The sequence below is a fragment of the Passer domesticus genome, chromosome 19 (assembly GCF_036417665.1).
Source record: "Passer domesticus isolate bPasDom1 chromosome 19, bPasDom1.hap1, whole genome shotgun sequence".
NCBI classification, from domain to species: Eukaryota; Metazoa; Chordata; class Aves; order Passeriformes; family Passeridae; genus Passer; species Passer domesticus.
The window spans coordinates 6,764,222-6,788,013 of NC_087492.1; the positions used below are offsets into that span (position 1 = coordinate 6,764,222).

The 23,792-nt window shown below is 47.4% G+C and overlaps 1 protein-coding gene and 1 long non-coding RNA gene across 5 annotated transcripts in view; one reads left to right on the forward strand and one right to left on the reverse strand.

Annotated features, from left to right (window-relative positions):
- Positions 1-1,723: 1,723 nt before the first annotated feature.
- Positions 1,724-23,792, reverse strand: part of COL26A1 (collagen type XXVI alpha 1 chain) — a 169,322-nt gene continuing 147,253 nt past the window's right edge. For 2 of the 4 annotated variants that reach the window (XM_064394324.1, XM_064394323.1), the window contains exons 9-15: positions 19,060-19,152; positions 17,562-17,623; positions 15,180-15,242; positions 11,582-11,626; positions 10,252-10,296; positions 9,580-9,664; positions 1,724-6,353 (exon numbers count right to left, since the gene is read on the reverse strand). In XM_064394324.1, the coding sequence (XP_064250394.1) occupies positions 6,181-6,353; positions 9,580-9,664; positions 10,252-10,296; positions 11,582-11,626; positions 15,180-15,242; positions 17,562-17,623; positions 19,060-19,152 (566 nt within the window). In that variant the 3' untranslated portion in view covers positions 1,724-6,180. The remainder of the gene's footprint in view (positions 6,354-9,579; positions 9,665-10,251; positions 10,297-11,581; positions 11,627-15,179; positions 15,243-17,561; positions 17,624-19,059; positions 19,153-23,792) is intronic. The other 2 variants (XM_064394325.1, XM_064394326.1) reach the window with 2 other exon arrangements.
- Positions 19,066-19,850, forward strand: LOC135283475 (uncharacterized). Its single transcript, XR_010349224.1, has 2 exons — positions 19,066-19,176; positions 19,574-19,850. It is a non-coding gene; the product is annotated as an uncharacterized LOC135283475 (long non-coding RNA).

A 23,792-nucleotide genomic window follows, 5' to 3' on the forward strand; every position in this document is an offset into this window, starting at 1 on the left:
TTCCTGCGCTGTGTTAAGCTCAGGAGAAGTCAGTTCCCCTCGCTGTGATTACAATCAGTGGCCATAATGGCCCAGAGACCAACATGGGCCTGATGCTAATTTGGTGCCTGGCAGACCAGCACAGCCACAAATGTCCCAAGAAATTAATTTAGCCTTTTATCCAGCAACTCCCAATCTGTACAGTGGTGATTAACACAGCTGCCTTCCCTCAGAGGACTTTTTGCAAGGATAAATACATCGGAGTTGGAGGTGTTAGGACTCAAAAACTGAGATAAATACACCCTGAGAGACCAGAGAAGTGCTGCATGGGAATGTCTGGCACGAAGTAACCTTGAGCATGTCCTCATCAGTGATGCACAAAGCCCTGTGAGGCAGAGACCTCGACTCTGTGGACATTTTTGTGTTTACAAGGCTCAGCCTTCGCTGCACTTTTGGTATCTGCATCTCTGCAGTGTAGTGTGATCAGGAGGGGGAAAAACTGGCTGGGATTTGCATATCTCTTGTTTTCTTTGGGATATGAAAACAAGTTCAGAGCCCAGAGCTGTGACATCTGTGACAGAACAGCCCAGGCCCTCCCCTGCAGCCTCCCTCTGCCAACACAGGGGTGCTGCATCCCAGGGGCAGCTGCTCCCAGAGTAGGAAGGTTTCAAGAAGGGCTTTACCCACATCCTCTTCTGGCAGCTTGAGTTGCCACAAGAGATGACTCTGGGGGACTCCACAAGCCCAGAGACATGCTCAGAGAGCACCCAAAGGCTGCTGGAGGGGGCAGATGCCCAGGAGGTACCAGGGGATGTCAGGGACGGGGTCTGGGCAGCCCTTGCTGTCTTGGCTGAGCCAACTCGACTTCCTTGTACTGGGAGGAAACTTTTGGGGAAGTGAGGAACACTGCAAATATCAGCAGATTTAAATTTGCACTGCTGGACAGAGCACAATTCTCTGTCTGACTTGTTCCCCCTCACAATCTGCTGCAGCCACCCATCCTCTGAGTGCCCTCACTGGGCCCAGGCAGAGCTGGGGTCCCTGGGACTGCCCTGGCACAGAATTCCTGCAGGAACTGGAGGAGGAATCTGCCAGGTCTGGGCAGAGCCTCACTCTGCAATGCACAGCAAGGTGCTCAAAGGTGACCTGAGAGGCTGCCTGAGGAGCTAAAACACCTCCCCATGAGGGCAGGGTGTGTCTCTGTGTTTGGGATGTGTCCCTGTGTTTGGAATGTGTCCCACTGGTTGGGATCTGTCCCTCTGTTTGGGATGTGTCCCTGTATTTGGGATCTGTCCCTATGTTTGGGATTAGCTCCTGTGTTTGGGATCTGTCCCTGATTTTGGGATGTGCCCTGTGTTTGGGATCTGTCCCTGTGTTTGGGATGTGTCCCCACGGTTGGGATGTGTCCCCGTGTTTGGCTCTGGTGGCTGGGAATGCTGAGGGGTGGCTCTGTGTGTCCTGCAGACAGATCTCTCTGTCCAACACCTGCAGAGGAGTCAGTGCCACCGAGGGCAGGGAGACTCAGCTCTGGTTTTAGGCAAGAAGGGCCCTTTTTGCTCTTTTTGCCCTTTTTGCCCCTCCAGCCCACAGCAGGGCCTTCATGCCCATCTTGTTTTTAAGAGCCCTGTAAAGGAGCTTTCCCAAAGAGAAGGTTGAGATGCAAGGAAGGACAAGCCCTGATTCCAGGCTGCAGTTTGCTTGAACTTGCTCTGAACTTCATAAACAGAGGACACCTGACATGATATTCATTTACAGTAAGTTTATTTCTCAGTGCATTACATGAAAGGTTCTTTGGTATTTGTGGGTCCTTGAATACTGTTCCCACTCTGCTCCGTAAGAAAATGCTGAATACAAAACATTCCATATACAGTAACAAACCCCATAGCAAATAAAGAGAAATAGATATTTTGAACAATAACATAGCAATATGAAAACAGATAAGTAACCATGCAAGAGATGGAACAAACAGGTTGTGTTTACAACAAACATTAAAGCCTGCCATAAATGAGTTCATCCTGTCAGACGAGATTTATTCTTGCTCTAAGTTAAGAAATTACACATGATTGCAAGATACTGCCTATGGCTGCCCTATAAAAGACCAAATGGTTGTAAAGCTGATCCCCAGGAGAAGCCAGGACCATTGGCACACATACGAAACACACTGATATAAATAAAAAAGGTACTGTGTAAAATAACTGCTGAAGAAATTACCATTTCCTTCTGTGGCTGGGAATGTGCCTCGTGAACAATTATAGCACCTTTCAATCCCTTGGTTTCACAGGAAACCAAGAAATCACAGAGACTCTGAGTAGTTTAACCCCTACACCCCCAGTGGAATGTCATCTTGAGGCAGACAGAAGAGGAGGAGGATGGGTTTCCAATCCTTGCATCAGGAGGGAAGTCCAGAAGCTGATTGTCTTTGGAAGCCTTTGTCAGTGCTCAGGGTCCCAGGTGACAACAGCTCATGGCAGACACTGGAGCAGAGCCCACACAGCCCCAGCACTAGCTGCTCCAGGGCTGGCTCTGATTTTTAAGGCCTGTTCCTATGAAAGCTGATGGCAAAATGACTGTGGAGTTTGGTGGGAGCAGGTGAGGGCTCTTCTCTCTAGTTAATTCCTATTTCCCTGGGTTGCTATCATTCCTTACAGTAAGTGCAAATTAGACCCTCTGGAGAGGAGCATTCTCTGCCTCCCAGGAGTTCCAGGTTGCTGGTGAACATGAGGGTGCATGACTTGCAAAGGGTTTTGGTTGTGCAATGTGCTGCTTCTGGTTAGCTCAGGGCAAGGAAAACACTACTACTACCAGAGCTGAGCCAAGTCAAAAACATACTGGAGCTCAAACAAACATCAAGATTTTCAAAAAGTCTTAGGAAATTAAAAAAAAAAAAAGGAAAAGAACACACTATGGTATTGCACAGTATGTATGTAAGATAAAGCACTAAACATTTCAATTCAAATATATTTCTAAATGAGCACGCATTCAAGATAAATCCCCTAAGTTACATAGACATGGCAAGAAGCATTATATGCCCTGGCTGAAGTGAACCTCAGGATCCTGCCCATGATGGAGAATGTGGTGGAGTGGTTTGCTTGGTCATCAATGGCAGTGTGTGAGGCTGTGCTCACCTTTAAACTGAATTAAACTGGGGTGGCACAACAGTGTGCTGCAGCCCTCGTGTGAGTGCAGAGGAATGAAACCCCAGCAGAGAGAGAAAGTCCATCTGGCATAATCCTGCTGTTCCCCATTTAAAGATACAGAACCTCATCAGAGAGATGGGGCTGAAGAAAGCAAGGAGAAAAAATTACATAGCTCATACTATCAATAATTAAAGTGGTCTCAACCCAAACCTGAACAGCCTTTTGACAATTGACTTGGCAGGATTAATTGCAAACAACTTCCATTAAATTTTCCTTTCATCTTGTCAGTAATTTGTTTTAAATAATACAAAATTCCAAATCTATGTCAGTATGAATGCCTCACCAATGTGAGTGACTAAAGCATTACTTTGAATTCAGAAGACAGACTTTGAGAAAGAAAGATTTCTCCTTCAGTTCAGTGTGAAGCCTCTGAAATGCCAGGGAAGTAGAAATGGCCTCATTGTATTCCCTCTTCGCCAAATTCAACCCTGCAGCTACAGCACCAGTGAAACTCAATTTCCCCATTTCCCTTTTTAAAGATTGCTTTGGTTGGGTTTGGTTCCTGAAGCTGCCATGAGGACAGATTGTTCCTGTGGCCTCGGCTACAGCTGGCACCAGCCTGCCTAGTGCATGAGTTCAGACTGAACTGAGATTTTGCCTCACTCCCCAGGCCTGATTTTCCAACAGCAAGTGGCTGATTTGTCTCCTGGAAGCCACCAGTGAGGTCTTGGAGTGTCCATGTGATCCAGACCAAGATAGTCCCAATTCACCATAGAGGTAACCAAGTACTTCTTAATTCCTGCACAGGAATGAGTCTGCAAATGAGGAAACATCCTTTTTTTTTTTTTTTTTTACATTTAATTCTTAGATGGAATGATTATTCCAAGAATGTTCCCATGGCTGCAGCTGCTTGGCTGGCCACAAACAGAGCTCTTGCCCTGCCAGTAGTGAAGGAGGGACTTGGGCTCTCAGAGCACCACAGACATCCTCAGAGTTAATGCTGGCTTTAGAGTTAGATCAACATGCATTCAGAGAGGCTTTATTTCCTTCTCCCAAAGGGATTGCAGACACAGGACGGCTCCTTGAGCCCAGGAACCTGCTGGACATGAGTTTTACTCATTTTCTTGTCTCTCTACACCACACTCCAGCTGTAACTCAGAGTGCAGCCAGGGACCTCCTCAGGCTCCTGCAAAGCTCTGGACTTGTTTCTTGGGAAATTCAATCATTCAGAAGCACAACCTGAACCGGGTGGGCTGAATGAGACCCAGAGCTGGCACTGGCCAAGCAGGGGAGGATGCAAAAGCAGGGCAGGGACCTGCATCCCTGCTGCCTCCAGCACAGCTGGTTGTTATTCAGCTGCACAGCAGTAAAAGAAAGGTTCTGGTGCTTGCTCAGCATCAGCTTGTGCCATTTCACCTGGCTGAGGAGGGCTGGATTCCTGAGGAGCAGGGCCAGGTGAAGGTATTGTGGGTTCAGCCATCCTGAAGGAGCCTGTAACCTGCTCCTTTGTGGAAATGCCAGGTCTTCAGAGGAAGGATTGGGATTGGTCTCTGTTGGCAGCACTGCCATGTTCACAGTGTTTATGGACAGTCAATTTAATGTGTGGCTAATGCTGGGCTGGCAGAGCTCCTCCATTTTTAGCTTTATTTCCAGTGGGCTTTGCCTTGGGGAGATCCCTTGGGGCGCTGAACACAGGGACTGCAGAGTGTTTTCCTTGGAAAGCCTCTGACAGAAACCCTGCAGCAGTGCAGCCCAGCTTGCTCACACAGCTGTGTTCTGCACAGGAACCAGACACACAGGGGCCATAACACAACTCAATTTGCTCACTTTTGTCCTGGGTTGAATTTGAGAACTGTCAGAATGTGGGAATTAAAAAGTAAAAAAGCAGTCCAGTCAGTTCTGTTGATTAATCTCCCCCTTCTAACAAAAATCACTGTCTACATGAATGACATCAGCTTGTCTGACCTGGTTAGCACAGCAGGTGATTCATTTGTCACCGAAGGGCAGGTTCAACTTCTTAAACCTGGAAGCTGGTACTTCCCCTAAAATAACCAGTTATTGCAAAAAGGAAAATGACTCTGTATTTAACTCCCAGTGCAAGATAAGCTCTTGACAAGACTCTAATTCCCTAGGCTGTGGTTTGCTCCTACACTGTCTCCAGATCCAAATGATGAGGATTTACTCACAAGATTAAAACAAAACACTGTGAAAACATTTTTCCTGATTGCTGTAGGATTAAGAAACTATTGCAAAATATCCTTTTCTGTGAATAGCTACTGCCACCACTTAAATTAATTATCTCTGGATGTATGCACAAGCTGAACATGGTATGGGAAAATTCTTGCACAATTCCATCATATCTCATGCAAACTGCTTTATGTTTTCACAGAAATAGTCTAAACTCTGTGAAGATAGACAGAAAGCCAATGTTTCCATGAACATTTGCATCACAAGTCCTTGTTTAGCCAACCACAAATAGAAATAATGTCACTCACATGCAATTAGCAACATGAAAAGCCAGGGTTTTGTTGCTAAAGTCCAGAGAGCCACCTGAATTTTCAGAGTAATACTTTTAAATGTACTTGGTATTCTAATTTGTTCTTTGCTTAAAAGAAATCCTTGCAGGTCATGAAGGAAATAAAAGCAGATGTCTCCAACTGCAGCAATGGACAAGGCTGAGGCTTGGCTTTGGCTCTGGGTGGGATGGATGGGCTTGGCCAGTTAAGCAGAGCTTTACTGAGTGACTGTCAAGGGCAGTGAGAGAACAAGGGCAGGGTTAAACCCTCGAGGCACAGCCAGGAGGTGTCACTCCTGTAGGCAGCTTCTGAGACACCTGACAACTGCTATTCCAAAGGCAAAACAACAAAATCAAGGAAAACATTCTCAAAACCCTCTCTGAGCTATGGATAAGTCATTCCCTGCAACCAGGGCTCAGTATTGGCCAGGGAAGGAAACCCAGCCACCAACACTGCAGCCTCCCACCCACTTCATCTGCAGGGTGCAATTAAGCACTGGGTACTGTATCTTGAACTGCAGAACAGGCAGGGAGGACACAGAGATGCTCCTACTTCATCCGGTGGCTTCTCCTTCTGGCTTCAGCATCATCCAGCAGGGAGGAGAGGATCTGGTGGGCCTGGGGCTGCCGGGCTCCTCCTCGCTTGATCTTGATGCTGCTTCTCAGGGGGGAGCCTGGGATCACATCCTGTCCAGAGCCTGGCTCAATGGAAGACAAAGAGTCTGTAAGGAGAGAAAGTCACGGGAGAGCACTATTTAAAAGGGGAGGCTGAGGAAGACACTCATGGGCCCTTCTGAGTGGTTCCTCTTCTGGAGCAGTGTGCTCCCTCTGTTTGCTCTCCATGCAGGAAGCAGCTTTGCAGCTACAGCTTTGCTGCCATCACACTTCTCCTGCATTAGATGTTTCCCCTCTGCTCTGCCTGAGCTCTCTGGGGTAAGTGCTCCTACTGCAGGGCCTGTTCTCCTTTGCAGTTCCATTTCTAAAGTGCTGTTCTTATATTCATTATGAATTTACTTGGACTGCAGCAACCACTCAGCACTGCCCACAGACTCCTGGTGTTGGAGGATGAGCTGGTGGGCAGTGAGCAGTGATGCTCTTAGGGTTTAAGTACCATTTCACTCCTAGTAAAGGACATTTGGAGGCACTGAAAGGATTGACTGGAAGGATTGGCCCACCCTGGGCTGCAGCCAAATCAGCAATAATTCTGGGGATGGGTGGTGGCTGTCCCTGCTCCCAGAGTACCTCAGGTAACAACCTCCTGCTCTTCCCTCAGCTAAACAAATTAAATATACACTGCTCTGGGCCACTCTTCAGCAACAGATGCTGGTGGCTTGATCTGCCTCATCATTTCCAATGACCCAATTTCTTCTTCCTTCTGCCTCCAGAGCTGGATGTTTGTGTTTCCCTGCCAGGAGCCCAACGTGCCAGCCTTGGTTTGATCCCACAGGCAGCGTTTCTGTTTCCAGTGAGATTTTGGCTGCTGGAGGATTTGGGCTCTGTCTGCTGGCACCAAACCCTGCCAAACAATTTGGGCTTTGCTGTGTCCTGCTGGGCTGCTCTCTGCAGCTTCCAGGCCAGGTCAGCTCCAGCTGCCCTCCCAGAGCAGAGGAGAGGTTTGTTTGCTGGGATGTTTTGCCTTGTTGCTTGGGTGGTGTGGTTTTGGAAACCACACTCAGTGGGAAGTTTCTTGGGAAAATGAGAGCATGGGATTGGCATTTCTGAGTGGGGTTTTAAAGCTGGGCTGCCCCAGAACCTGTGGTCAAATGCTTAACACCTACACTGGGAACATGACCAGACAGTTGGTGCTGGTGATTTAAACCTCTGTGGTGCCTTTCAGTCCAGGGAGATCTGTGCTCAAGGAAAATATTTTTTGTTATTTAATGTCTTTTTGTTTGTTGGGGCCTTTTTAACCATTTACACAAAGATGAACATAACTGCACAAGGAAAATATGCCTTACTTTCCGAGTTCCCTTTCTAAACAGTATTTTTTAGGGCCTAAAATATGTGTGAAGTGAAAGAATGGAACTATTTCAAAAGCACAGAGTAGGAATACAATTATCAATACTTAGGGGACAAAAAAAAAACAACCCTAAAGTCATACAATATAGGTGTTTAAATATGACCCAACCACAGTGCACAATTAAAAACCATCCATTTTTGCTGATGCAGTTACACTGGTATGGAAGCACAGATGAGTGTAAATAACTCATCTCCATCCCAAGCAGTAACAGATCAATACAAATGGTTTGCTGAAATGACTGTTTCAAAATAACAGCAGCACATGCCTTGCTGCTACTGTATTTCCAAAGAGAATGTGAAAAACAGCTAAATCAGGCAGCTCTGCTGGGGCAAGGCTGTGTGAACCCCACTCCCAGGGTCTACAGAAGATTCCTAAGGATGTGATTTTTTTGCTTTATACCACTATAAATGAAGGTACAAAGCAAAAGCCAAAGGAGGCCCAGACCCTGGCTCTTGTAAATCCCCTTTTCTAATGGACACATCCAGGGAACCCCCCTTTCTGTCTTCCCTGGAGATCATCCCAGCTGTCAGGGCTTGCTGCCTAGGAAATCGGGTGGGCATCTCCCTGGTACCTCCACCAGCCCAAAGCAAAGCAGCATAAAAATACATTTTTCTACCCTTGGAATGAAAATGAGAAGTGAAGCAGGACTAGAGCAGAGGTAAGGTCAGGGTGAGTGTGGTTGAATCATGGGGTAGTGATTCAGGGTTTCCCAAAAATGTTATGCTGTTGCTGCCTGTTGCTTTTGGAAGTAGAACTTGGGGCCTCCAAGGGCAAGAGGGCACTGAGCAGAGCAGGCTCCAGGCCAGGCCAGCCATGCCCTGGCACTGGAAGGGTCCAACAGCAATTCCATCCCAGCACTGCTGGCTCCAAACAGGGCTGGGATCCCAAGGTGCTGCCTGAAGTGTTTTATTACTGTGTAGTGAGGCACTGTCAGGACTGCTGGGCATTTTAGCTGCTTAGCATTCCCACAGCTTAAATCAGTTCCCAAAGGCTACATCCCAATAAAAGTGGATGCTGATCAGAGGGGAGGTGTGAGGTGGGCTCACAAACAAGGTCAGGAGTGAGGTTCCGTGTGTCAAGGACAGAAAAGTGCTCTGGGACTTGCTCAGTGCCATGAACAGGTTTGCTGCTCACAGGCTGGGATAGCAGAGCCAAACATTTTGCCTCTAACAGTGTTTCTGAAACACAGAAGGTGTTTGTTGTTCTGGCACAGCTGGTTTTGGCAGCTGTGAGAGAACTGATCTTGGCTACCCCAAAAGGAGCAGTCTGGCAATAACCAGACAATAACCAACACCATCCTGTGGCTAAGGGAAGAGAACAAGAACATTCTTTAAGGGCTGATGTACACACTGTACCAGTGATGGGAGAGCCAACAGCCTCAAGAGATCACAAAAATCTATCTGAATGTAGAACATGTGGGACTTTCTTTAAATCTGACTGTGAAAATAGGTTTTATGTAAGTTATGATCACAAAATGTTCAGGGTTCACTGATTTTCAGGGTGGCATGGCAGCACTGTCTGGGCTTTCTCTGCAAAATGTGGTGCTGCACAAAGCAAGGGCCCCAGTGGTGTTCAAGTCACTTGGAAGATGCTGTTAACAGGATTAAATGATCTGGCCTGAAGACTTGAACAAGCAGCTCTGTGGGAAGCTGGTGGATGATCTGTGCCACATGGCTTGAGCTGCTGCTCATGACTTGGCTGCCTGAACTGTAACAAAAATCACTGTAAGGGTCATTTCACCTGCTACTGGAAAGCCAGAGGAAGTAGTACAGCTGCTGGAACTGAACTTAGAACTAAATCATGGAACCTAGTTTTGAAAATGGGGCTTGAACAGACACCAGAGAGCTCAGGAGAGTGGGAGGATGTTTAACCATCAAACCTAAGCAGAGCCCTGGTTCCCTAGAGAAGAAAACCTTAGCAGTGCTTACCATGAATTCCTATCATGTGCTCAAGGATTAATACCCTCTCAGCTAAAATCTTCAGAGCTTCTCGAAGCTGTTGGACACCTTCCCCCTGCAAGAAAGAAAACACAACTAACATTGGAATGTTTTGCAGAATAGGCTTCTTGTCCATAATGACACTTTCATAGCACCAAAATCTGCAGTGTGAATGTTTAAAAATGAAAATATGCAAAAAAGGAGATAACCTAAGCAGGAGTGCAGGAGGAGTCCCTGTTCAAAGAGCTCCTCATGTACACTCAGGCTGTAGTTTGTTGTCATTGTCACCTTAAGTGTGGGTTTGAAGGGCCAAAGAGATGTTGGGAAGTATTTCAGGGACTGAGAGCAGAGATGTGAGAACTCCAATGCAGTTTGATCTCTTCTGGGAGTCTGTCCCTCAGCAGCTGGGAGGGACAATAGGGAAGCAATTCCCAACCAGCTCCATGTGACAGAACAACCTCTGGGCACTGAGGTGTTCAAGAACATGGTGACAACATGGCCACGGAAACCTCACAGACCAGGATTTCTGGCACACATTAAATTCAAACCCAAGGCACACCTGCTCTGCACATTCACCCTCTGGCCCCCAAACCCACCTGTCAAAGGGTTGAAGGACAGCAAAGTGACAAAACCAAAAGTAAAACAGTAGAAACACATCCTTACATCAGCGCCTTTGTCACCTTCCTCACCCTTCTTGCCTGGTTCACCCTGAAACAAAGGAAGGAAACTTGGTTACATGTGGCTGAGGAGCCTTCCAGGATCCCTTGGATCCCTCCCCACCAAAGGAGAAAAATTAAAGAAGCATTTCACCAGCAGAAAACACATGGACCTTCATGCCAAGGGCCAAAGTGCTCTCCTGAGCTTTGCCTTGGCTCCTGTCAGCTTCCCAGGAGGTCACCACCACTTCTAACACAAATGAACTTGTGCAGGAGTGGCCAAGCTGCAGGAGGAGCCACCTGCCATGGCCTGGGCCCCAGGAAGGCCACAAACATCTCACTGGGCTCTCAGTGAACAACACTGTATGCTAAACCACAGATAAATTGCTCCTTTCCCCCCATCATGCATGTTTTCATCCTGATTTAGAACAGGATGAAAAACCCTCCATTCTGCTTTCATTAATCAGTCACATCACTGTCTGCCTCTGAAGATGCTCACTAAGGTTTCCTTGAACAAATATCTCTGTGCTGTGAACATTGCTCCCATGTTTCCCCCAGCCAGCAAGTTCATGCACTTTCTGAAGAGCAGATGACAGGGAGAGATTCAACCACTCTAAGCTAAACATAAAACAAAACTAACAATCTAAAATGGAGTGAAAAGGCTTGGGCTCCTCAAACTTGGATATCCCTGAGATATCTGCAAAGCAGAGGTGAGCACAGGAGGAAGGACCAAGGAAAAGGCTGTGTGAATTGATGAAATGATGAGGTGGAACCAAGGAAGAGAGATGAGAACCTTCCCAGAGGGTCTGGGGCTTCTCTGGAAGCTGCCAGCCAAAAAAACCCCAATTTTCTCCACTAGATCTCTGTCAGCCACATCACCATTGGTTTGTTTCCACTGGCCATACGTGCCAGTGCAGACATCTCCTCTGGGCATCTGTTCAGGTTTTGCCAAAAAATCATTTGGAGATTTCTCTTAACCTCATTACAGGGTTTCCAGCTCAGCTTGGCCAGCTGAGGTGCAGGAGGGAGTTGAGAGCAGCTGATGGACTTTGAGGTGTTTAACTGTGCCCTCCTTTGGGCTCTGGTGGTGCCAGGAGCTGCTGGGTGTGCCCAGCTCTGGCCAGAGGGATCTGCAGGCACAGCACAGCCCCCCTGATGCCCCCTGGTCACCTCAGCACTGTGCTTTACACCAGGCATGTTTCATTTGCAGAGGATTTGTTAAGGTGAGGGTGTCTGTGGAACAAATGTCTGAGCTCTGAAGCAGCTCCAGAGGCACCTGCAGTGCCAGGCACCAGCCCCACCTGAGCCTGGCACCCTCCCACCAGTGCAGCACTTACAGGAAGTCCCTTAATGCCCCTCTCTCCAGGCAGACCTGCTTGCCCCTGTTGGAAATAAAGGCAGTGTCATTAGGAGATACTTTGCCACTTGACATGAGCACAGTGTAATTTTTACTAGTGGAATTAAGATGGCTTAATGGAGAAAAACCTTACACTTGGGATAATGTGTAAAAAAATTTCCTCTCCCTTGACATTATCACTTAGAGACAGCAAAAGGGGGTTATGGTTTTCTGTCAAGTATCAGCTCCAAATCCCATCAGGCTCTGGAGGAGCTGGGTTGGATTCAGAGCTCCTGAGCTCAGTGCCCTCTCTGTAAGACGATTAGCAGGTTTTTTGAACTTTCCAGCAGTCAGTTACATTATACCAGGAAGGAATTTGGCTGGAGATTTGTTCCTTACAAAGACACTGCATTCTTCTCTCTGGTAGAAGTGATGGGCTGCTGCTGCCCCAGCCAGAACAGAGCCCAAGACTCCCACCAAGCACTGATTTAATCTGCTCCTGCTCCACACACCCCACAGCTACTGATCAAAACACAGGTACAATATTTTGGTTGGTTTGTTTCTTTCTCCTGCTGTGCTAATTTTCACATTGTTCTCAGTGAGGGGTTTTTGTTCTTTTTTTAAAATTTTTAAGAGAAACAGTCTGAACTAGTGTTGGTTTGGGGCAGAATGAAACTGTTGAACTGAACATCTATTTTTTTCCCCTGTTTTCCTCCACACTGTTCCCACCCTGGAGCAGCGGGGGCAGGGCAGAATCCCTGACCAGGAGAGCAGTTACAGGTTATTCAGTGAGAAAGCAGGAGCTTGGGAAGAAGAGGAAAAATGTAAAAGCATTCATAGAAATCCATCAATGAAACAGCCACATATTTCCCCTTGCTCTCCTTTTATAGACACACACAGCAACAAACCCATTCTTTCCCCCCCCCAAAAACCCTACATATATGGTGGCAGATTTCTGCAGTGGAAAGGGAGAGCTGCTGGGTTTGTGTCCATTAAGTTTGTATAAAACCAAGGGGCACCTACAGAACATTCTCATGGAATGAGTTCCTTCTTGCCAGCACCAGGAGCAGACCCCTATGGACAGGGAGAGCTCTGGGGGAAAAGCCCAGTCAGGTGCTCCCAGTATCTTCAAAGAGAAATACTTGGATTCTGCACTGGAGGGAGCAAAGCTTGTGAAAAAGCACAGGCAAGAGGAAAAATCTCAGAGAGGAGCACAACAACAGACTGGAAATACATAAACAGCCTGTGCTCCATGTCCAGGAGGAACAGAAAGGATGTTATCAGCTTAAAGGGGATCAAAGGATATTTAGGCTGGATGTTGGCAATATCTTTTACCCCAGGCCTCCCTGGCTGTTGCTCTGAAGTGCCTGGAGAGGCTGTGGAGCCTCCCTGGCTGGCAGTGCTTGGGATGAGCAGAGGCTGAGCGTGAGCAGCACACAGAGCTGAGCCCTGACTGCTGCAGGTCTCTCCCACATCTGTTCTCTCCAAGATTAAGCAGGAAGAATGTATAATAACATTTTCTCAAATCTCAGTAGACGTTGTAAACCTCCCCCCCCTCTGCTTTTCTTTGCAGCTGCACAGCTCCTCTGCTCGAGCCCTCATTTTTATCCACCAAACCCAAAATTGCAGCATGTAGTTGTCAAAACCAGCATTCAAAGCCACACTCACAATAGACAAAAAAGCACACAGAGCATCCTACAGAAATTCTGACAGAAAAAGCTGTCAGCTTCCCTTTCCACACTAACAGGAAATATGGGGTTTTTTCTATTTATCGAGACATTTTGATATTTGAAAATCTCATTTGTCCCAAACCTAAGAGGAGAATTACAATTCTAAATCCCCAGCAAGAAGGGAACAAAACCAAATTCTAAGGGATCTGTCAGGAGTGAATGGGCACAATGCAACAGGATTTTGTTTCAAAATAAGTGTAGTAGTAATATGGCATACTAGTAGTAATATTGGCAGTAATATTAGCAATATGGTTGACTATAAACTACAGCAAAATGTTAAATAAATCATTGAGAAAGAGTTTTATCCATTTCCTGGATGGAAATGTGACTCTTTGCCACACACCATGCCTTTCTATTTTTTTTTTCTGAAAATAAAGATTGAATGGCAATGGGATGTAGTTGGTAATCTGTGTATCCGTCTCACCAGTTCAGGTTGTGCTCTCTACCAGAATCTTGAATTTTAGTCCCAGAACTCCATCAGTCTACAATCTATTTGTAAAGCCAAGTCATGCCCAAACTGGCTGAGCTGCACAAGGAAAGTGTTACAAAAATTGACCAACAGTCACTCTGTCTTTCAGGGAAGTGCAAGTGATGTCTTACATAAGAACAGGACCAAGCACCCCAAACTGAAATAGAACAGAGGTTTCCAAAGGCAGAAGTGCCCCACCCTCAGATATCTGCTGCTCCTGATCCCTCAGGAGAGGGAAACCAGCACCTTGCACAGTCTGGGCAGAGGAGCAGTCTGTCTATGGCTGGTTATTCCCAGGAATTTGAGAAGTCAGCACAGTGGAGTTCACTGATCTGCATTGCTCTGTCCTGGCTCTTGCAGGCATCCCTGTGCTCTGCTGGATTGGAAGGGGAGCAGGAATGCAGAGGAGGTTCTGTCACACACCTGCAGCCCCCACTCACCCCCATCTGTGGGACAGGAAACTGGAAGGAGAGGGAGTTTGTCTCCCACAGCTGTGGCAGTGCAGCCACCACTGCAGACATCCATCACTTCCAGGAACCAGCCAATGTTCTCCTCCTTGTCTCTGCCCCTCCTCTGGCTCTCTCCATGCTGGGGTCTCAGTGCTTCTCCACAATCCATGGTGCCCATTTCAGACCTAAGGGCTGATGATCCTCTTCCAATCACTTCCAAGTGATTTTGTGCTCCTGGACTCACCCAGAGATTTCAGACCATGACCTTTTGGCAGTCCAGCTGGACAGAAGCAGCCAAAGGCCCAAATGCCACTTTCAAACCCTTCCCAGTACTTGAATGCTGGGCTGGGAATCTGTCACATTTATACCCTTGTCAGATATTTCTCTGGTAGTTCCTAAACTTCACCAGTTTGGAATTAACATTCAAACAGCCTTTTTGCTCTCTGTTTAGTTATCAGCACTGGACAGCCCACTTAGGACTGAGGCACATAAACATTAAGAGCATGATTTCAGTATATTCCAAATATGTTTAAGAACATCATTTGACCCAGGGAATAACTTTGGTTCAAGAAAATCTGGTGAGTTTTTAAAGCCTTAGTGTCACAGAAGGAATAATTCAGTTAGACTCTCAAAACATTCCACACTAAACAGATTTGGCTGGTGGAAGAGAGTTGGTCTCCACAGGCCTTTATACATCATGTCTTTGGGGTAGCAAATCTAAATTAGCAAATCTAAATTAGCAAATCTGCTAATCTCTTTGGGGAATACCTGACTTTGCAAGGAATTCAACTATTTCTCTGTACAGAAAACCTTGTCTTGGTTCCTACAGAAACCCCAAAAACTCTGAGTTTAAAGTTGGTGGTGGCTGTGGTCACAGATGTGTGTTGTGCTGTGCATAATTCCACAGCCCCCAAATGCTGTGGGAATCTCCCTGTGCCTGTAGAACCTTACTCTCTCTCCTCGGTCTCCTTTGGATCCTTTTGGTCCAGGCTGTCCTGGAGATCCTGGCAAGCCCTAGAAGAGATGCAGAATGAGGAGGAATTAATTTCTTCTGTGCAACCTTTGTGTAGGTGTATTGAATACATTTCCCAGTGAACCTCAGCTCCTGAAAACCTCATACACCCATTAAGCAATTGGGCAGGATTCTCTTTTTCCCTCCAGCAAACACAACAGGAGCTCTGTTTGCAGATATCCTGAGCCCTGCACTTTCTGTAGATCACTCTATTTGGTTCTTTTAATGCACTGCAGGCCCCTGATGTAACATTTTTTTGGGGTCAGGATGACAGGACAGTTCTTGTTCTCAGTTACCAAGAAGAAATTAATACACAGGTAGTATGTTTAGCTTAAAAATCCCCACTGCTTCCCCCTGCTTCTTAATTGCCTCAGTGGGTGGCAGGAGCAAGCACACATACCTGAAAATTAATTGGATTGTGTAGTGGAAATTATTTTGAAGCTATTCACTCACCCTAATAAACAATTTTGAAATTAAGCCCAATCTCTGCTAATAATTTTACTCCCTGGGTTGAACAAATCTATAAAGCAGTCACCAATGGCTAAGAAGGGCACAGTCTCCAGATTTCTACTAATTGAACTGCTATGCAGAAATCGATCCAAATTCTTCACTTATCCACCCAGAGAAGGCACAGTTATTAACCAGACCAAGAGAGAACAATATTGTTTGTTTATATTCAGCCTGTCAGCTCTCCTGCCCCCCCACAGCCACGTACAAGATGCTTTTTTTCCACCTCAAGTGACTTGCACCTTGTCTTGGAGGCTGCAGAAGTGAGTCTGGAGCTCCCCTCCAGGCCACTGGGGATTTAAGCCAGCCTGGTTAGGAACAGCCCCCAAATCCCCACATCAGCACCCAGAGAAATGGGGTTTGTAGGCCCAGAGAAAGGAGCATTGCTGTGAGGAGCTCAGAGCCTGTGAAGTGACCCAAGGAGGGGGCACACTGTGATTTAGGGGTGCAAATGAGGAGCCCTCTCCCATTTCAGCTGGGAGCCAGCAGTGCTCACCAGCAGCACGTTGTCCCCTGCCTGCAGCCAGCCCCACCAGCTCAGCTGAGCTCCTCAGAGACTCAGGCCTGGCTTAGGAGCTCCCTGGGACTGCCAAATGAGGTAGGGCACAAACCAGGCTTGGCCCTGTGTCAAACATGCAGCATGGACAAAGCCCAAGTGTCCAAAAGCATCCTTTGCTCCTGACAGCTCTCAGCAGTGTGTGGTGAGACAGGGATGCTCAAGAACACTGAATTCCATAGTGCAAAAATAAAAGGCTTACAGTGTGTGCTGCGTGTCAAAAAGCCAGACTCTGCTGCAGAATCTACTTATGAATTGTGAATTACCTTATATTTAATGATGTTAAACTGCATCTGTCATTTGGCTGCCAAATCTCTCACTGTGTTTGTATCTATCTGGAGTTTCTCATTGTTCTCCAGAGTATTTCCTAATTGAAAGGATTCTGCTACACTGGCAAACTTTCCCTAACTCGTTGTTCATTGCTTCTTCAAAGTGGTTAATAAACACATAGGAAAAATCTTCTCTCTCTGTTTTCAGTTCCAAACCTCCTCTGATCAGATCTGAGTTACATCCCTCTATAAAGTCACTTAACCTTTCTCTGTGCTCTCCAGTCATGTGGGATTCCTTTGAAAAATTTGATGCTGCTGTTTTACCTCCACATTAAGCAATATTCTTCCCAAAACTGAGTCCCTTTGTATCAGCCAACCACAGTTTGGAGTAGTTTGGCAGTTCCCTATTCATGACTTCACTTCTTTCCATTTAATCAGCTTTTTCCATCCATCTGAGTACTGTGCCCTTCTTCTACCATAAATTCTTTGGACTGAGCTTTCCCCCACTCCGTTATTATCTCCCCCCTCCACAATGTTTGTATCAATAAATAATCAAACTGATGGGAATTTGTGATATTTTTCTTGAATAAAATGTGCTATGTCTGGAAAAGTAGGCTTAACACGTTCACTCTGGCGAATTGGTGAATTCCCATTGATGCATTTTTGTTCTTTTTATGTGTTCCACAGGAAATGCAGAGTTTTTCTGTCACTGTGTTAGTAAAGCCCATGTCAGATCCTTTGCACCAACTCAGGCCACAGTGAAATGTTTTGACACAGCAGCAGCACAATGTGGTGTTATGATTAACGGAAATTCTGGAAAGCACAACCATTTCAACCTCTTAATCCAGAATGAGAAAAAGGAAATAAATCAGAAAATTTCATGAGGAACAAACCAGCAGATCTAAGATTACCCTCCCTCCTTGTGCATGGGATGATGTTTCACCCCTGACCCCCTGTGCCCTTCACCCCAAAGCACCAAAGCACCTTACTTGTGATCCAGGGGCTCCAATGGGTCCTGGGGGCCCTTTGGGTCCTGAAGCACCTGGTGGCCCTGGTGGGAATCATAATTGGAGACAATGTTAAGGAGACTTAGAAGGAAGAACCCTAAATTCCAAAGGCATGCACTTTCTTTCCTGTTCTGCCGAGCCTCCCAGTGAGTGAGAACCCTTCACCAAACACTGGAGTACTGGACACCCACATCCTGACAGAACACATCCCCATGCCCTAGGGGGGATGTTAGAGCTCTGGGAGGAAAAAAATGGTGAAAATAGGTAGGAAGGATGTCAGTAACAACTACATTTCCATTCATTAAAATGCAATTTTTGAGAAAACTTAAACTAGCTCCATGAGAGCGAGACACTGCAGGTGCTGTTCCAGAAACAATCTCAGGTGCCAGGGAAGCCCCAGGGCTGCTGCACTTGGTCAGAGATAGGAGAGGCAAAGCAAAGCTCTCTCTTGGTCTTCACTCACTGCAGTGGCAATAAATTAATTTAAAATCTGTACCACAGGAAAGTTGCTTCTAGGATGAGTTAAGCACCATCTAAACAGGTCAACTTGTCTCACACAGTGACTTAACAGATTCACTCCTTTTGAAAAAATAATTATATCTCAACAGTAGCTGTTAAATTATACCTGCAGATGGGAGACAGGATATTTGCTTAGCCTGAGCTTAGCAATACTCCTCTCTGCTTTAGTTGTCACAACCCTTGAGATGAAACAATGTGGACATTATACATAAAGTACAGCTGAATCAGCCTCAATCATTAATGCACCATACAAATGCTTAAGTCAAAGAATAAAGGAATTGAAGGATAAATGAAAGGCCCTCATAATGAAAGGAGAAGCCTTTTCTGCAACTAATGGGAGTTGACTCCTAAATATGCATCATACAGGGAAGTGCTGACGTTTGCAGGAATATTATCATTTAAGCCACCCATCAGCACAGAGAGAAAGAAGGCTTGTCACTGAATTTCCATCTCAGATTCCGATTTCAGTTATAGTGGTGAAAATCTGGAATTGCTCAAACTGGCTCCAAAGTCTCCACAGACATCACAGAGCCTCTGGCCAGCCCCTGCTTGGTGCAGTGACAGGCCAGGTCTGCAGCAGGGCGAGAACAACTCTGCTCTCAGGAAGGATCACTGGACAACCTTTAAAACCACCTTTTAATCAGCCCTTTTCTCAAGACGGAAAGGTCAAACAATCAGCCACTATCAACAGATAAAAACCCAGTTACTTCTGGACAGCGAGGAGGCCTCCGCTCCTAAAGGCACCCACAGCCAAGCACGCTCCATCAGAGGGGCCGCGCCACCCTCCCCGAGCCCCGGGCCCGGCCCAAACCCAGCCCCGAGCCCTGTGCCCTGCCCCAGGCCCAGCTCCGGACCCAGCCCCAAACCCAGCCCCGGGCCCCGGACTCAGCCCCGGGCCCAGCCCCGAGCCCAGCCCCGGGCCCAGCCCCGGGCCCAGCCCCGGGCCCAGCCCCGCTGTCACCTGGCGGCCCCACGGGCCCCGGCGCTCCCCGCGGTCCGGGCACTCCGGCCATGATGGTGTCGATGACGGTGGAGGCCAGCTGGGCTTCTCCATCTGCGGACACAGCGCGGGATCACGGTTAGTCCCGGCCCAGCAGGGATCTCAGTTAGACCCGAGCCCAGCCGGATCTCAGACTCGAGCCCAGTCGGGATCACGGTTAGTCCTAGCCCAGCCAGGATCTCAGTGTTGAGCCCAGCCAGATCTCAGTTAGACTCGAGCCCAGCCAGAATCTCAGTGTTGAGCCCAGCCGGATCTCAGTTAGACTCGAGCCCAGCCGGCTCTCAGTTAGACTCGAGCCCAGCCGGCTCTCAGACTCGAGCCCAGCCGGCTCTCAGACTCGAGCCCAGCCGGCTCTCAGTTAGACTCGAGCCCAGCCGGCTCTCTCCGCGATGCTCTGGCGCCCGTCGCTGGCCGCGGGCCGGCAGTGCTGCAGGATGCTGAATTGGCTCCTGGAGCGCTGCCCTTGCTCTCCAAGGCTGCTGTGGAAGAGGTTCTACAGCGACTTCTTGAGCCAGAGGGGAGTTTGATAAGAGGATCCGTGTTTGCCCCTGGAAGAATTTTCTACCAAGGTCGTTGACACAGAAACCAAGAAAGAAAGAAGGATAAATAAGAGAAACCTGCAACTGCCTGTTCCAATAAGCACTTTGCTTGTCTCTCGTGACCAGTGAGTAAACTGTAAACTTAAGAGCTGTATAAGAATGTATAAAAAGCATGCATGCTAGAATAAAAACAGATTTGAAGCCTTCTGAAAATGGAGTGTTGCTTTGTATTGTCTCCATCACAACCACGACAGGCTGTGACCCTCATCCTGCAGAGCAGCTCCTCTCACCCCTGAGAACCCCAGACAAGCTGTGCTTCCTCTCAAAACCTTGGTGTTTTATCCACCTGTACAATCCTTCCTTGGAATGACTGACCCCAATTCACCATCCTCACCACACAGCTGGCTTGTGGCTGCCTGGCAAGTGAAGCAGGGCTGTGGGCTCCCTCCTGCCTGGCACCAGGACCTGCTGAGCCTCCCTGGCAGCACAGCCCCCAGCCCGGCCAGCTCACCTGGGCAGGTGCTGCTGGGAGGTGCCCTGAGGTCTAAGGATGCAGGAAAGCCCAGGGATGTGCTCTGTCCCCTCCACCTGCTCAGGAAACTTTCCTGCCTTTTAAGATTATTTTAGGTGTTCAGCTGGTGAGCTCTGGGAAATGGAGAGAAATGGGAGTGGAGCAGGGAAGGGAAAGGCAGTAGCAGGAACTGGAAGAGTTTTGTGCTTTTGCACATCTTTCTCAGCTCTCTCCAGTCAAGAACAAAACCCAGCAGCCTGCAGCTGTCCATATCCCCCCTCAGCCTGGAGCCAATAGGTTTCTATTCAGTTGGCAGCTGAACAGAAAACCCACAACTGTAAATAAAAAAGCAACCCCCAGTATTTAATGCAATGCCAAAACCATATCCAACACCCCCATTGCCTGTGGACCTGTACTGAGGCACACCTGTAATCTGGGCAGGTACCTGTATGGCAGCACCTTTCATCTGAGCACCCCACAACACTTTGGGACAGTTATGGAAACCTGGGGCAAAAATTCAATGAACAACCAAGACAACAAGGCCACAAAACAAGCAAGGGAGCCCCCCATCCTGGTGCTACCAAGGCTTTCTGTCCTGACCCTTTGCTGGAGGACCAACAATAAATCTCCTGTTTAACCTGGATGAAGATGTTGGCTTCTGGTCACCAGGATGGCAAACCCTTTGAAAATCCCACATTTTCCACAGCTGGAGGTGCCATCAAGGAATAATGTCCACCTCCTCCTGCCCATGACCTCAAGCTTACTCATGTTTCCTTCCACCCATCCCTGTAACTCATCACAGTAAAATTCAGGGGAACCCTGGGCAGGAAAAGGCTGGGAATGTCTCACTGCAAATGTCAAGTGACACCAGGAAGGTCAGAAGGGTGTTTGCTTACTCTGCAGAGTCCAGCCCAAAGGTCAGAAGGTGAACTCTCCAGAAATTTCAGCAGCCACGTTGTGAAGCCTTCCCAGCTTCTGGAGCGTTGGCAGTGATAGAGGGAGCTTCCAAGGCAGGTGTTTGAAAGCAGTTCCCAGGGGAAACTGTGCCATGGCTTTGGCTGCCAAGGATGACAGGATACCTCTGCAATGCCTTCCTGGCAGCAGGACAGCACAAGGTCCAACCCAGATCCCTCCAAGAACCACATTTTGTGCCCAAAGCCTGAATGCAAACAGGTATTTTTCTGACTGCTGTTTCTAAACCCATTCATCTTCCCCCTCCTCACAGCCCTGAAACAAACTGAGACTCTTCTCATGTTCAGGAGGAAAGGTACCCCAGTGAAGTGTGTAATCCAATTAATCTGAGTTTTATTTGACCATGTCAAATCTATCACAGCTTGGGAGTAAGATGAAATTGGGAAATGAGCATCAAACAGCAGTGAAGACTTTAACAGTTGCAGAGCCTTTTGTTTTTAAAGAGATCAACAAAATGAACTGCACATCCACTGAGAGGGGCAGAGGATGGACTGCAAACAGCCAGGGTTTAAATTCTGCTGGAGGTAAGCCAGGGATAAAGATGTGGGCTCCAAAACTTCCAACTAAATGGCACATTATTACCATGACAGTCCCACAAATCTACCCCTCCTGACATTTCACTCAACATTATTTAATGAAAGGTGATTCCATGATTGTGCCACAGAAGAGAGCCCTGATCAACAACCCAGGGCTCAGCAGCTCCTGCCTGGCCTGGGCAGCACAGGACTGTGCCAGCTCCTTCCTGGCCAGGCAGGACTCACTCAGAGCCAGGTTTCTTTCCAGGATCAGCTCTGAATGAAACACACAGTGAATGAAATGGGACTGAAGTGTGTTAAAACACAACCCTCATATTTTTTTAAGGGATTGCCTCCATGTTCTCATAAAGCAGCAGGAAGAACTTGTATCTCCTTATAAACTCGCTTCTAAATGGGGACATTCTGGGGCTCTCTGCAGCTGGAGACTGTTAGAGCAGCCACAAAATAGCATCAAATGGTAGCAGGAATCTTCCCTTCTCAGCCACCTCCTGCACCGACCCAGGCTCTGCTGGGCTCAAGAGCTGGATTCTGTTTCAGTGCTCCTGGGTACCCCAAAGCAGCAGCCAATGCTTCATTTGGGAAGACCTTGACACTGAATTTGCTCCAGGAGCTTTCCAACCCCTATCCAAGCCCAGAGAAGAGTGAAACCAGTGTGGCCTGGTCAGGCTGTGTTCAGTACCTGTGTTCTCTGGGATGGAACAGAGACACCCTGAAACAGCACAGAAATGCCGTGAAGGACACAGTGAAAGCTGCCCAGCCAGAGCAGCAGAGGTAGCTCAGGGCACACTTGGAAAGAAATCAGTTTTCTCAATTCCTTTCCTCCTCTCCTTCCCCTTGACTTCATCTGCTCTCTTCTCCTTCCTCAGGAAGGGCCTTGGTGGCAGCTGGGATGCTGCTGCACAGATCCCTCTCCCTTATCACCACTGACATCCCAGGCACGCCATCAGCTCTCTGCCTCAGTTTCCCCTGGCTCTCCCCTCAGGGAGGGTGGAGTCACCATGCTTGGAAATGTTAAAAATGTGTGGCTGTGGCCTTTGAGGACATGGTTTAGTGGGGCTGGGTTGGTGGCTGGACTTGATCTTGGAGGTCTTTTCCCACAGTGATGATTCTATGAAAACAGGTTAATTTTATTTCATGTGTCCTTGCCAGATCATCGAGCTGGAAGGAAACAGCCCTCAAGAGTGAGAGTTGCATTATTTTCTCTAACTATTCCCTAGAAATCACCAATGTTAGCACAAGGAATAGGAATGAGCTGGCTCCAGACCATGTACCTGATCACTCATTTTTAAGTGGCAGGGAAAGTGAGAGGTCCCAGTAGCAGCAGCCCCAGCAGTGGGGAACAGCAGCTCAGCTTCTGGCTGAGGGTTAAGGTTTCTGACTAAGGGATAAATTCCCCCATTACAGCCTTGATTTGTTGAGACAGGATGGAAATGAAGTAATCCTGTCTTAATTTTTTCCTGCTACCTGATCTGGAGGGAAAAAATGGGACCATTTTTTTACCACAGCACAGGGAAACTGAGAAAATATTTGTCTCCCCATTTCTGGCTTCTGCCTGTAGATAAATATTGCCAACAGGAACTTGCTGCAATTAATAAAGGCAGAGGCATTAACCATGTTCAGGCAGAACCAAACTCTGTATAATAACAATAACCTGAGACAGCTCTCACATCTCATTCCCATTAGCAGGAATATGCTTCCCTCTGCTGTCAGCAGCTGGAATTTTGTGTTTATAGTTTTCAGATGTGCTCCTTTCAAAACAAGTAAATACATTTTAAAAAAGCTAAACAGAATTTACAAGGCTGAGTTTTACTGGTGGCAGATCAGCTTTCCACCAGCCTGTGGGAGGCAGAATCAGCCAACAGAGAGGAAAAATGGTAAGAAAATAAATTTGATACTGCCAGAACATTGTCATGGTGACATAGATAACTTGCACTTGCAGCTGGATTTGTATTAAGAAAAAGTGTCATAAAGTTCTGGGCTACTCCTTCTGCAAACCAAGCAATGCACAGGCAAGGAGGGAGGAATGCCTAGGGATGCCAGGGATGGAAATGGAGCAGTCACCATCTCCTCACTGCTCTCAAGTCCCTGTGGCTGCCCAGGGCTGGCAGAGACAATAGAAATAATTATCCACCATTT